At 41.6% G+C, this 14,354-nt stretch overlaps 1 protein-coding gene across 1 annotated transcript in view; it reads left to right on the forward strand.

Annotated features, from left to right (window-relative positions):
• The window catches only part of PLB1 (phospholipase B1), an 81,094-nt gene that overhangs the window by 35,151 nt on the left and 31,589 nt on the right, over positions 1-14,354 (forward strand). The window contains exons 24-35 of the mRNA XM_074864842.1: positions 303-368; positions 1,061-1,161; positions 3,938-4,019; positions 4,667-4,771; positions 5,428-5,523; positions 5,999-6,070; positions 6,718-6,777; positions 7,202-7,262; positions 7,978-8,036; positions 9,821-9,888; positions 10,926-10,969; positions 12,226-12,334. Of these exons, the coding sequence (XP_074720943.1) occupies positions 303-368; positions 1,061-1,161; positions 3,938-4,019; positions 4,667-4,771; positions 5,428-5,523; positions 5,999-6,070; positions 6,718-6,777; positions 7,202-7,262; positions 7,978-8,036; positions 9,821-9,888; positions 10,926-10,969; positions 12,226-12,334 (923 nt within the window). The remainder of the gene's footprint in view (positions 1-302; positions 369-1,060; positions 1,162-3,937; positions 4,020-4,666; positions 4,772-5,427; positions 5,524-5,998; positions 6,071-6,717; positions 6,778-7,201; positions 7,263-7,977; positions 8,037-9,820; positions 9,889-10,925; positions 10,970-12,225; positions 12,335-14,354) is intronic.

The raw sequence follows: 14,354 nt of genomic DNA on the forward strand, positions 1-14,354 counted from the left end.
ACTGCTGAGAGGCAAGTATATAAAGTGATTTCATTCCCAAATAAATGCCTAAGCTTTGCCAGTTATTATTTGTGGCAGGTATGTTGCTAATATTCCATACAGCAGAAACAAACTTACTTTTACACAAACTGATCTCTCCCAAGCAAGCCTGGGGATGGAGGATATTGTAATGTCTCATGAGGCCCCCTGAATTTGCTCCCTCACTGGTATCCGGTGGCTGCTGGATCTTTTCTTGTGAGACAGTCACTGTTGTACCTGCTTGAGTAAACTGATTATAAAATTCAATCCTCTTGCTTCAACAGGTACAATATTCTCCTGAAAACTACACCTACAATCTGCAAATAGCTTTGGACATACTTCACAGAGAGGTAAAACATTTTTTTCTAGTATGTGGGAGTGGGGATCGTGTTCTGTTTGTAAAAAAGTCACTGATTATTGATTGAGAATTTAGTTCCTCGCTTCCATCTGCGGAGCACTGCTGTATGATGCTTGTTTGCAGGAAAATATTTGTGACAGACAGAAAGGGCTGGAGAAGTATTTTATCGAAGGAATAAGGATGTGCTCAGTTCTAGCTGATGTGCTGTGGACAAATGACATCAAAAAGTATTGTAACAGGTTTGAACAAACATGTGGTATTCAATGGCTAGGAAATTCGTTGCTTGCTCATTATACTGCAAGTAAGTATATTTTTTGTGGTCTTTGAGAGAGATTCTGATATTCCAAATGAGGGTGAGGACGATGAGAGTATTTGAAGAGTTAACAGGTGTCTGAGCCGTGCTGAGACCTGTAACAACTTGTTTGGACATTTTTGAAGTAATCATTTTCAAGTGACCAGCCATCAGCATTTAAAATAGAACTAAGCAGCTCCGTCAGGGGCTGTAATTTAGTATTGCATGTGTGGGGGATGAATTATTGAGAAAGTACTTTGAACACCTCTGTTATAAATAATGCAAGCTGCGTGAATCAGCAGGCTGCTACCTGAGGTCTGCTGTGGCTGTGTAGGGGCAAAGATGGCACTCTGCTCGGTCGTTGGCTATGGGTTTTCTTATTCTCTTGGCAGGTTCCACGGGCGTTTGTGAACCTGGTGACAGTGCTTTCCATAGCAAGCCTCCGGGAGCTGCATGCATCAGAAAACAATACCTGCCCAAAGCTGCTTATGAGGTTTGAAGATGATTTATGTTACAGCTCTCACTGTTGCTCACAGAAGGCTGCAAGGTCTTTTTGGGAAACTTTTTTTCTTAAAGGGAAAATGTTCTAGTATTTGAGACCACCAAACACCTTTGTGTGTGCAGATGTACCTACATGTTGATTTCAACACAGCATTTAGAAATACCTGTCTATCTGTCACTGTCTCTGTATGTAAGCCCTACTGTTACCACTTTTTGTGGAGGTGCCATTTTAATGATTCATCACTTATGCTGCAAGGGAGTTCAAGCCAGAGCAGACAGAGCTCAGCTGTGCTCTCTGGGCAAAGACAGAGAAGAGATTATGACACAGGTTTTTCTTAGTTGATCACTATAAACTAGCTTTATTTACAGATTTGCTTTTCTACAGTCTTAAAACTCTCCCTCTTTCTTCTGTAGCTTCCGATCTCTGGAATCTCATTGCTGATTATTAGTTTTATTGTTAATTAGTCTCTGAAGTAGATGTCTGGGATGCTTAATTACACCACCTGTTGCCCTGTGGCTCAGCAATCCTTCCAGGTCAGCGTGAATCTGCCACTGAGGTGGCAGATCTGTGCCTCAGTGAGCTTCTGGTGACTCAGGTAGGGTCCAGCATGTCCCCCAAGACTTGCTCCTGGCAGGACTTGCTTGGTTTCAGAAAAGCAAATCTCTGCTTTTCTGGACAGACAGGCAGAATAACCTTGTCCTGTGAGTGTCAACAGCTATCAAAGGTGGTTTTACAGGAGGAACATAGATGCAACGCTCTTGCTCTGATTTAAGGGCTCTCTGGTGGCTGTCAGTGGAAAATTACCTTTTAAACTCAGAGTGCTGGTGCTTCCAATAACTGGTTGTGTTTTTTCTTTTTAACAAAGGTTACTGGCTAGAGCACACGTGTATCTCAAGACCCTAATCATTGGACAAGGATAGTTAGTGGAGCCCTTAAGATTAGATTATCTCAAGATACTTGTAACCTTTCCCCATCATTTCAGGTGCCATGCTGAATTTAACATTTGCCTGTCTGGCAGAAAGCCAAGTTTACAGGGTACTAAGCAGACCTTGTGTGCGATAATAAATACCATGCTACTGAATGAAGAAGGACCTGAAGGAGTCTTTTGATTTTGAAAGCTTATCTGTAACAAGTAACCTAAGAAGAGAATGTCTCCACTAACTTTGCCTGCTTATGTTACTGAAACACTTTTAAAAACACAAATTAGGTTTCTATTGCTTTTCATAGAGATGTACTGTAGAAATAAAATCTTGGTTTTTTAGTTGCTCTCCATTAAGACAAGTTTAGAGGTGGTAGGGATCTGTGTTTACTTTATACGTATCAACTGCATCTCTATAGGAGGTATTTCTCTAAAGACATCTCTCGGGGATGCTTTACTGTGATCATATGACAGGATTTTTAAAAGGAGATGTTTTTCTTATTTGGATTTGTCAAGTAATAGTGAGGCATGCCCAGGAAGAGGCAGCATCAGAAGAAAAAATTCTTGTGCTAGAAGGATCAAAACTTCAGGGAGGGATAAAGGTGGCCAACGTAAGTTCACAGAAACTTAAAATGGCTCAGGTTGGAATGGCTCTCTAAGGGTGGAGATTCCATCATCAGTCTTGGTGTCTGTTTTGGTGCTCTGTCAACCTCCATGTGAAACATCCTGCAATTTTTGTCTCAGTTGATTAGAACGAATTTGTGGGAACTCTGTCTTGAAGAATGCTTGCATAGTTCTGCTGAAGCAAACCACGTTGTGCAGGCGTACTTATGAATGGGTTTTGGTGTGTTGGCCCCAGGTGGCAGCCAAGCACCCACACAGCCACTTGTTCACTCCATCCCAGCAGCATGGGGGAGAAAACAAGAGGAACGTGAACAAGAAAATGCATGGGTCAAAATAAAGACAGGGAAATCACTTACCAAGTACCATTGCAGGCAAAGCAGACTTGACTTGGGGAACTTAACTGAATTTATTGTCCATTAGCATAAATATTTAATTAATGATTCAGGTATTGGGAAACTAACAAACAAAAAAGTTAAACAGTTAAAACACCTATCCTCCCTCATTCCCAGGCTCAAATTCACTCCAAGCATCTCTCCCTCCCTCCTTGTTACTACAGGGTACCTTCAGTCGCTTCAGTGAGTCACAGGTGGTGCAGGGGGTTGGGGTCTCAATGCAGTGGTATCTCTCTGCCACTCCTTCATTCTCACTCTTGTCCTGTGCTCTGGCATGGTCCTTCAGACATGTGTCTGCTCTGGCATGGGCTCATCCACAGGCTGCGGTCCCTTCAGGGGAGTGCCTGCTCTGCCATGGAACACCTTCTCCTTTATTCCCACTGTTCTCTCCTCTTGTCCCTCTCTGGTGTTTTCTGCCCTTTCTTAAACAGGTTTTCACAGAGGCACTGCCATCTTGGCTGACAGGCTCAGCTGTGCCCTGTGGTTGGTCTGTTGAAGCTGGCTAGAACCATCTGTGTCCAGCACAGGCAGTCCTGGACTCTCCTCTCAGAGGTCACGCCTGATGCCAAAACCTTGCTGTGGGCAGCCAGTATGGTTTTTGCTTGCATGGAGCCTTTTCCTCACTTTATGTTCATGAATTTATCCCTAATACATGTGTTTCTGCTCAAGAATCAGGACTGTGCAGAAACTCAGAGGTGAGAGCTAATGCTCCTACTGAGCAGCCTTTCAAATAAATCCCCCTTGGAGAAGCTTTTAACCCTGCAGCTTGTCAGCTTGGGAGCAGGGGGGAAAAAAGAGGAGCAGATCTCAGTGCCATGTTGTCCTCCCACAGGATCCTGTGCCCTTGTGTCATAAAACCTGAGGACAATTCCAGTGAGTTTAAGAAGTTGGTCTACTTTAACAGAAGGTACCAGGTGAGGCATGTGGCATTTGTTACAGGTTTAATGTCATCTTCCTCTTGATCAAGGGACCACAGAGAGGTTACTATTTGGAGGTGGGGGACAGTTTTCACTCATTTTAATGACATATTTGTAGTTGTGATTTAAAAAAAAAAAGGTGAGGGGGAGATGGGAGCAGGCTCAAGATCTTTACAACTCTGATTCACTAAAACAACAAAACAGATGAGAAGAAAAGTTCTTAAAGAGCCATAGAAAGTAGAGTATGTAAGAGAGCCAGCAGTTTTTTGATCACTTATCTTGCTGGAGATCAGATTAAGTCAAAGAACATGATAACTCAGGAACAAACTTCTGGCATGGGATGTCAGCCAAACCAAAAATGCTTCGGTGGTTCTGGAAGAACATCTTTTTGACAGAAAATCTAATTACTGAGCAGGTTGCCTGCCCATGTCAGTCAGGCAGCCATCCCCAGGCTGCCTCTCTGCAAAGAAGCCTGGGATGCATGTCTCAAAAAGACAGCTGCGTTGGCTGCCTGTGTGAGATGGAAACCATGGCCACACCTGGGTTTCTGCACTAGAGAGTGGGAACCCCTGGGTGAGATGTAAATGGACAGAGGGTCTGGAGCTGAATGTAAAAGAAGGAACAACTTTTCTTTGACTTTTTAGGAGAGAACTCGCCAGTTAGTGGAGAGTGGAAGGTATGATACTACGGATGATTTCACAGTCGTTATGCAGCCATTTCTGATGAATGTGAACATGCCAAAAACACAGGTAAAAACAACCAAAAAAACAGTCCCTACATTAAATCCTAGTGCAATTCCACAAAATTATCTTGGCTATAAATGTGACCAGAAGTTTTCTGGCCTAGTAATTATCATATTTGGTTGAGATAACATCCAAAATTGCAGAAAGTGCTTATGGAATAACTTGGAGGTAATGGGCAACAGGAATACAGACCCTGAAGACACAATTTGGGGCCCTGAGTCCACTCCACTGCAATCAGAAAACCATGCAGTAGATATTTAGCTCAAAGTCTTTGCCAGAGAGCACGTGCCCTCTTATCCCCCATACATCACAAAGTCCCTTCCAGTACTTTGTTAAATGACTTTTAGTGAAAACTCATGTGCTTCAAAAGACTGTAGTGAATTTCAGGGGAAATAAAGAATGCAGTTAGTATCTGTGCCCAGGTATTCTGTACCCATAGTGGTCTGTATTCCCTATTACTTTGTAAATGCTATATTAAAAAGCTTTAAAAGGTGTCTTAGTTTTGAGTTACTAGCATCTTCTGGCCTAGTTTAATTCTTTTGGCCTCAGAGGCCTTTGCAGGTACTTCAGTTTGAAGTCAGCTGGGATATTTTGCTGGGAGAGAATAATGCACAGCTTGTTGCATATTTACTGCCTCTGACAGTACCTGTCTTGTTCTCTAGGAGGGGTTGCCAGACAGTTCATATTTTGCCCCAGACTGTTTCCACTTCAGCCAGAAGGCTCATTCCCAGGCTGCACGTGCTTTGTGGAACAACATGGTAAGATTTTTAAAGGTTGTATTGGTCAGTCCTTGTCCTCTCCGTCCTGCCCTTGGCAGCAAAAATATCCCCCAGGGAGCTACTAGGTAGCTAGCCCTATTTCTTCTGAACCCTTAACTGTGTTTACAAAGGAAAAGAGTGATTGTGTGAACAAAGGTCACCTGAACTGCTGAAGCAGTCATATCAAACCAGTAAATCTTGGGGTATATTAAGGCTGGGGATGTTGGGACTTCTCTCAGGGAGAGGATGCCTGCCTGTCACATTGGTCATCAGGCCACGTTCATAATGTATGGGAATTAAGCTCTTCAGCATGCAAAGAAGCAGTGCGTGGAGGTAGCTGCCAGCACGGGTGCAGGGCACTGCAGTTGTCTTGCTGTGCTGCAGAGGTGGCTTTGAGCGGCTGGTACCACAGTGTTACCCATTGCTCTCTGATGCTCATTCACATTTCTTCTGTGCATCCCCCTTTTTCCCACAGCTGGAACCCTTAGGGGAGAAGACAGATGATCAGCAAATAGAAGATGAGATTGTTCTCAAATGTCCAAGTGAGGTAAGTTATAAGGGTGTCTGTGTTCATGTGGAGGTGCTAGGGATGGCTGGGAGTCTACGTGAGCCTTTACCAACTGGCTGGAGTGCTGTCTCCATGAGGGGGATCTGACTCTTCCCCACATAGTTTGTGCCACTGCCACCAGTAGCGGTAGCGGTATGAACACTCCCCCATGAGATGGAGGGCAAGCTTGTCCTAGAAGTAAGCTTCTCAAGTCACACATCACACATGATTGGTCAAAACATGAGGGAAGTGTGTTTGGACTACCTAGTCAAGATCACCAAGCATCTACACTGAATGATAGAGCGTCACTGGGGGAAACAGAGCAATGATGGCGCCAGTCAGCATAGCTCTGCAGAGGTCACTGGGACTACCTTGAAGTGGGACCACAAGCTTCTTGTTAATTACACACAGCAGGGTCCTGAGTGTATTCTGTAAATTCTGGCTGTGTAAAAATATTGCCCCAGGTTTACACTGTTATTGTATGGATTTTAAAAATGCCATTTCCTTTTTTTTTTTTTTTTAATTCCGGGGATTCATTTGCATCAAGCTGCTAATCATCTACAGACATCTGAGAATTGAAGATTGGGGAATGGAAATCTCCATGTATTCTGATGCTTTGCATTGACTTGGATTGTCTTGTTTTGTAGGCTGAGCCATTCCTGAGGACATATAAGAACAGTAATTACACGTACCCTAACCAAACTCCAGTAAGTGTCAACGTCACCACATCACCATCCTGCTGTTACTCTGCTGCATCTGTTCCTGTATAGTAATCAGATGAGTCATGCTGTGGACCACAGGTGAAATCAGTCTTTTGCCAAAGGGGTTTGGGAGGCTGAATGCATGGCCTCAGCCATGGAAAAGCAGGAAAGCACTCCCTGAATTAGGCAAAATGCATCCAGAAACACCTGTTAAGAACACATGCTTAGACAGCACAGTTATCAGTACAGGATGCTACTCTAATCTAGGAAATACTGAATATGGCTAATGAATTGAGCAACCGAGATCTGTCTGGTTAATTACATGCTAAACAGGCTCTGGTTTATCCACATGGCCTCTACTAGGAAGATTCTAGTTACTACTGACTGTATTTGCTAGCCAAATGCTATTCAGCTTTCTTGTTCTCTCTAGAATTATGGAAGCCAGCTGCTATGTGAGGACCGGTCTCCATCCTCCCCTCCTGCAACTTCAGGTAGTCTTGCCTGTTTTATGTTAAGAGGCTGTATTACCTTCAACTGTACTTCAAGATGAGTATTTATTTTTGCTGAAATGTCTGCTGGACTCTGAAAAGTACTGCTCAGAAAAGATGTCATGTTTTTCAGCAGCTGCTTAATAGATACAATGCCATACTGACACGCGAGGTAACATTCCAAGTAGCTGCACTTAACTCACCTCCAGTGGAGAACTTCAAAGTATCTTGTGATAAAATTCAAATTTGTGTGCTGATGTAGCCTATAAGTGATACCACCTAAATCTTAGGGAAGGAAGCTGGAAATCCAGCTTCATGCATATTAGTCTAGGACACAGTAGTATTCAGTTTTTCAAATAAATTCATATTGTCTTCTTAGTCCTTCTCTGCCTTCTTCAGCTTTAATATGTTGTTCCTGCTTTGTCTAATACTGCATTGTTGTACCTTCATCTCGGTGCTGGATACTGTTTGCAACTTACTGTTATTTGCTCTTTGCTATTCTGTCTTTTCAGTAGCAGTGTTAACCATTGAGATGCTGAATAATGTGCATATGCTACTGCTACAACCACATGAGATGAGCAGGAGAGAGCTCCTGTTTTATCACCTGGGTATTGCAAAAACACTATGTCTGAGCATCAGAATGCACAATGGCATGTTTCATGTATACAGTGGTGAAAAAGAATAGCTATTTCCTAAACTGCATTTCTTTTCTTTGCAGTGCATTCCCTAAAGCCAGCTGATGTGAAAATTATAGCAGCCCTTGGGGATTCTTTGACGGTAAGGAGATGGTGTTTTTACTGTTCTCTTGGTAAAACTACAAACATGTGCCTGCTCCTGTGGAGGGGAAATAGCTGTTGTACCTAGAAGCAAAGATCCATTCATTCACGGATGATAATAGGTCTAGCAACTAGAACAAGAAAGAAGGTGTCAGTTCTCCAACACTCTGTTCCCCCCACACACATATTCACATGATTTTGAACTCAGGCAAAAACACAGGCAAATCCTTTAAAGAGGTACGGAAATAGTTTGCTGAATTGGAGACAGAAGAGATCAGATGCTGTTGAAACTAATGGGACATAGCACAAGCCCTAGGTTACTGTGGTTTTTCAAAGTTTTTCTGAATAGGAGCAGACTGGTGAACCTGTTCTTTTTCCTCAGTTCTTTCAGGAACAGAGTGTGACTAAGGGATGTTGGATAATAGCATTTTATTCATTTTAGCATTAATGAGATAAGGATGTACGGGGGTGAGAGCCCTCTGACTTTATCCGTTTCAAAAGATATTCAGTCTTTTTATTGTGCCCATTTTAACTGATAGATAATTTCTTTATCAAGAAGTAGTTCTTGCTGGCGATGATTATCTTTGGTAGCCTAGAAGGAATATGTCTCAAGATCCAGACATCCTATATTCTTATTACGTCTTTTTGCCTTGTGTTTTCATACTGGTCAGACTGAAACTCTACAGCCAGCTCAAAGGAAACACTGGGCAGAAAGACATAACTGGAACATAGGTTTCTCTGAATCTGAGTCTTAACAACAAAACAAAGACATTGTGTGTACAAACCATGAAGCCTTTACAACTCTCTGGCAGGCATGTTGCTAAAACTCCTACGCACAGGAGGCTACTGAAATAGAAGCATTTGAGTGCAAACTTGCAATATTGACAAATGAAAGATATTCTGTATATGGCTGTGGTTGCCATATTATAATATCTAGGAGCCTGCAGGTGTTTCTGCTTCTAAATATAGTCTATAGGAACTGAGAATAAAATCTGCTTTCATAGAAAGTGCAGTGGTGCATTGCTGTCTCAGAGCTGCATTTGGCCTGTGCATAGTTATTCTGAATACCAGTTTTCCATTAATTCAGTAAAGTTTTTATACATAGAAGAAAACGCAGTGTTATGGTTTAATCTGAGGTAGCAGCAAATAATCTGCCTGGTCTTGTGCTGTACTGAGGTACTACCCTGTACCCAAATTTAGCATGAAACTATAGTATCACAGCTGGCAGGCACTCTGCTTCTGAATTCTGGTGGTGGTTTAGGAGGGATGTAGTTGCTAGCTTGCCTCTTTCTTCAGGGAGTGTAGAGAATGCTTTCCTCCTTGTTGTAGTACTACTCTAAGTCTCTCGATTTAGCACAATATTTTTCAAATCAGTGTAAAGGTATTATGGTGCTTCTTTCTGAGGTATGTTTGTTTTCTCTGTTGAGTTCATATAGTATTTATTATCATTAGCCAGAAAGCTTTATGTGTTTGTTCAAGATGTTCTCATCATTCCTGAGTAACGCAACTGTAAATGAGTTATGCAGCTCGTCTAGACCCATGAGAAGAAAGCCTTTGTTCCACGACTCCATCATATATTTTGTGCGTCATATATAATACGATGCTTGTAAATAATTACGAAAGATATTGATGCATTCTTCAGGAGGAAGGTTGGGGAAGAGCCAGATGCCTTCTAAAGCTTTTGAAGAGATGCATTCAAAAGTAAATAAAATGACTATGCATGAATGACTATTGTATTAGTAATTGTGCTTTAATTTCATTTGGTTAATGAAAAATAATGTCCAGGCTGGTACAGGAATTGCCTCAGATAATCTCCTGGATTTGGACACTGAATACCGGGGACTGTCTTGGAGGTAAGTCTTCAGCCAAGGTGATGAGGAGGTGTGTATTCTCTCCTGTAAAGGATATTTTTCTCTTCCATATGTTTTGGGGCTTTCAGCTGTCAGAAAGTTGGAAAAAAAAGTTGCTTCTTGCTAGAACTTCTTTTGAAGATGTATCAAGATCCAGGATTTGTCATAAGGGTGACTTCATTGCTGAAAACATTTTCTGTGGATTTTAAGCTAGCCTTTTGACTTTTCATATGCTTTCATCTTTGGCTGCTTGTGACGATTTGTGTTTTTATAGTGGGATGGCAAGTCAGAAATCTACAAAACCAGAGAAAAATCACTGGAACAAACAAGTCAGAACTGGTTGGTTTGGGACTTCCTCTCAAAGTTTGCTATTTCTGAACTTCTTGTAGCGCCATGGAAAACTGTTTAACCGGACAGCTTTTACCACATGCAGCACACAGTCACAAAAGTCTTTTTGTTGTTTTTTTTTTTTTGTGTGATGATGTAGCTCAGTTGACATTGACTGAAGCAGTGCTGTGCTGTCCTAATGTCCCTCCATAAGCTGGAGTGTGGCCTCAGTGTGTCCCACCAACTGAAAAGCTGAAGAGAGCATACCCCTGTGCAGGAAGCAGGAGAAGAGAATGAGGAGCTGCTGCTATAGCTCCCTTGTCACCGAGGGGCTGACTGTGTGGTGCTGCCTTAGGGTGGCTTAACAAGGCTGGAACTGGCCTCAAAGTCAACCTTCTAATCTGCAGTACTTTAGGGCTCGATCATTTGAGTATGTAGCTGTCTCAAGCATTTTTCTGCCATTTCATAATGATTGATTATATCCCTGTATAGCTGCAAAATCATTAAATCTTTCTGAAAAGCATCTTTACCACTGAAACCTCAGCCATTCTCCCCAATAGCATTTCCAATTCTGTCCTCTCGATATAATCTGATAGATTGATAGTTACCAAATTAATCACCCTTTGCTTTTTCTCATGATGTGTGGTAGGTTTTCACTTTGCTTAGTGTCCAGCTAAGAGATGAGTGACTGGGATTTCTCTTTCTCATTTTAGTGTTGGAGGAGATGCGTCATTAGAGAATGTGACAACTCTACCTAGTAAGTAAATTCTTTGCTAGATCTAACTGGCAAGAATTAAGAGAGGGGATGGGCAGATTCCTGATATGTTTACAGAGAGCTCTTAAGTATCTCAAAGCTGGTTTAGAGTAATTAACAAGAACTGCCTTTCAAAGAAACAATATCCTAGGAGTAAAGAATAGAAAGTTGGCTTCATCAGTGAAGCTGAGAAGCAGTTAGAAATTCCCTTCTGTTCTCTTCCCTCTCCCTTCTCAACTGCTTGTTGAGTGTTATTTGAATTTCTAAATAAGCTTGCTATGTCCATGCTTGTGGTGCAATTAACATTCGCTTTTAATAAATATTCCACTACAGCTTTTTGCAAGAAGAGATGTTTGCATAGACTAGGCCTCTCTGGTAAATAAAGCTGACTACTCGTACATGTAACCTGAGGGGAATCATTTTAACTTTCTCTTCACTGAAACATGCAACTTGTCATAGCTCAGCCTATTGTTAATGCAAAGCCACTCGAGTTTCAGTTTGGATCAGCTGTAAAATTAAACTTCTATTTGAAGAGGGCTAGTAAAGTGTCCTTCTGTGTGTTGCCCATTATTATAAGCGAAGTGTAACAAGAATATAATTAGAATAAGCAATTAATTGATTCACTGGATGCTTATTACATTTGACAAAGCCTTCATTAAAATGTGGTTAAATTCAGTCTTCGAGATTAAGGTAGCTTTTATAGTTTACAATGCAGCCATTTTCACTCTCAGCTGCAAGCTACTCTGTCAACTTCCTTTTGGAAACTACTATGGAGGTTATTGAGAACGTGGTGGGATTTCATTAGAACCATGCATGTGAGGCTTTCTTCATATTTGTCAGTAGCATGAGATTTTGCACAGCCCTGAAGCTGACCCAGATCCTCTACTGAAAGTGAGCTTCTGCTGGGCTGAAGCCCCCCTTCCAGTTCACTTTGCCAAGTCAACATCATATGACTGAAGATTTTATTTTAGGCTTTAACCACTACAACACGAGAGATAACTGCACACAATAGTCTTCAATTCTGCTCATCTTATCTGCAAGTGGTAGTGCAGGGCACAGCAAGCACACTGCTGTCTTGAGCTGCTGCCAGCTGGTGATCCCTCTTGCCACTGCATGTTGGATGTACCTAGTTGACTGAAGGCTGCAGCAGCTGTGCTGTGCTCTGAGAGCAAAACTGTGGCAGTACTGGTGTGTGCTAGTCCCTGTAGGTAGGGAGCAGATGTAGGCATTTTCCCTTCATTGCCATCTTTCTTTTTCAGACATCTTTCGCGAGTTCAATGTTACGATCGTGGGCTATTCGATTGGCACCGGGAGTGAGAATGATTCGAATGCATTCCTTAACCAGGCAGTTCCTGGAGCACAGGCTGAGTATGTAGCCTTTTGTTTTTCATTTGCAGATGACGGATGCTTCATCTAATTCCCTCTCAACTGTCTCATGTGCTGTCACAACTTGCTCTGAACAGCAAACAAAACCAGCCTAGTTAGAGTTGAAAATTGTCTCAAAACATGTTAAATGTATAGGCTTATTTCATAGCTGAACTTTCAAATGAACCCAATAGTCCTGGTTATGAAATTCACAAGCAAGAAACTGGCAGAAACTCTGTGATGGTTGTGGTTTCTACCCTTCCTCTTCAACATCTATTCATTTATCTATTTATCTGTCAATAAATCCCTGAGAGCACGGATGTTTTCAGAAAATGAGCATGTAGTGAACTGGTAAAGAGATAATAGGAGAAAAACTAGATTAAATCTTCCATAATTCTGGCCTCAGGCTTCTGGATAAACAAGTAAAAGTGGTCAAGAGAAAGGAAAAAACTAGCCACAGTCTGGAATCTGAAGAAAGGAGAATTGCTGATGGTCATATATGAGGTTTTGTGCATTGCAGACCTGGTGCAGTTACAGCCAGTTCTGCCAATATAATAATAATTGTAATGTCTTGCAGGCATCTGAATTTGGCTCTTTGCTTTTAGTCACACCTGGGAGGCTGCATGAGTTGGGCTTTGCTATACTGCTTATCCTAGAAATCCCTGGCTTCTTATTAAAAGAGTCAGTGCTGTTTAATTAACAAAACAGATGGCTGCTGGAATTCAGTCGTAGTTTGGGCACAGGTTCTGACAGACCATGCCTGGATTTGACATTGTTAGTTGATATTACCCAGACCGTAATTTGATTGTTTATTTGTTTAAAGAAAAACTCCTCTTACTTCCCAAAGAGGTCTTACTTATAAGTGAAGTTCAGAAGTTAAGGTGTTTGAGTTTGCTGTATCTAAGCAAAGATCATTAGGATTCAGCAGGTATTTTTACTGCCTTTCTGTAGGCCTTGAGTAACTTCTGACTCATACTAACAACCTCAGTAAATGCTTGGATTTCCTCAGAGAAATAGCCTGCTAGGTGCCCTGACATATCCTACAGCTCCCCCCATACCTGAGAGAAGGGATTTTGTTTCCTAGTGATGACTGAACATACCTGTGTATGTCAGTGAAACACATGAAAAGACTATGGCTCTGATTCAGCCATACATAAGAATTTATTAACATACTTCTATATGCGGCATATATCCAGATCAGCTTCAGCTTTTGCTTGTTATAGAAAATAATGAGATAGGTCTTGTATTTTGTATCATTTAAAACCTAAACAGGCTTTTTGGAGTGGTGAAGGACTTGAAACAGGATACACAAACTCTTAAGTCACCAATATGACTTAAAGCAGTTTGTATCAGCAGCAACTGAGGCATTACTATTAGTTATTTGTTAGCTGTATGAAATGAGTTGATGGATGTTAGTCTAATGAAAAATTGTCTATTTCGTCTATATCAATTAGTCTTCTCTCTTACCATGCAAACAGCTGGACTGCATAAACATGATGAAGTGGAGCTATCGATGTTCTGCAACCATATTTTGTAAACTTTCAGCAATGCAGAGATGCAGACAACAATTGTCCCAGATTGCTGCTAGTCTTCTGTTGTTTCCCTGTTTTGTAACTCTCTGTAGAAAGCTGTGCAAAAGTAAAGTACTGTAAACTACTACACTAATATCCCTGAACTTTGAAATGATTCTTTTGGAGTTCTGTCACATTGTGGGTCTTGATGCATCTGAGAAGGTTAATGCATCCTACTTGAATATAGAAATGTATTGCAACATAAGGAAATGTTTCTCCTGCCTTAGGTGTTTGGTCCTGGAATGATGATGCAATCCAGCATTTGTTCTTCATCAGCCAAAAATACCCATTTTCCTGTGATTCAGAGAGCAAAAATAGTCCACCAGCTAATGCTGGTATTTCAGAATTTTTACCTGGCCTGACTCACTTTTGGGTGCTAATCTGGAAACTGCTTTCCAGAAGTGCTGGGGCCTTTCTGAAATCGGGTAGTTCTGCACCCTTACCAGATTTTG

The sequence above is a fragment of the Strix uralensis genome, chromosome 3 (assembly GCF_047716275.1).
Source record: "Strix uralensis isolate ZFMK-TIS-50842 chromosome 3, bStrUra1, whole genome shotgun sequence".
NCBI lineage: Eukaryota > Metazoa > Chordata > Aves > Strigiformes > Strigidae > Strix > Strix uralensis.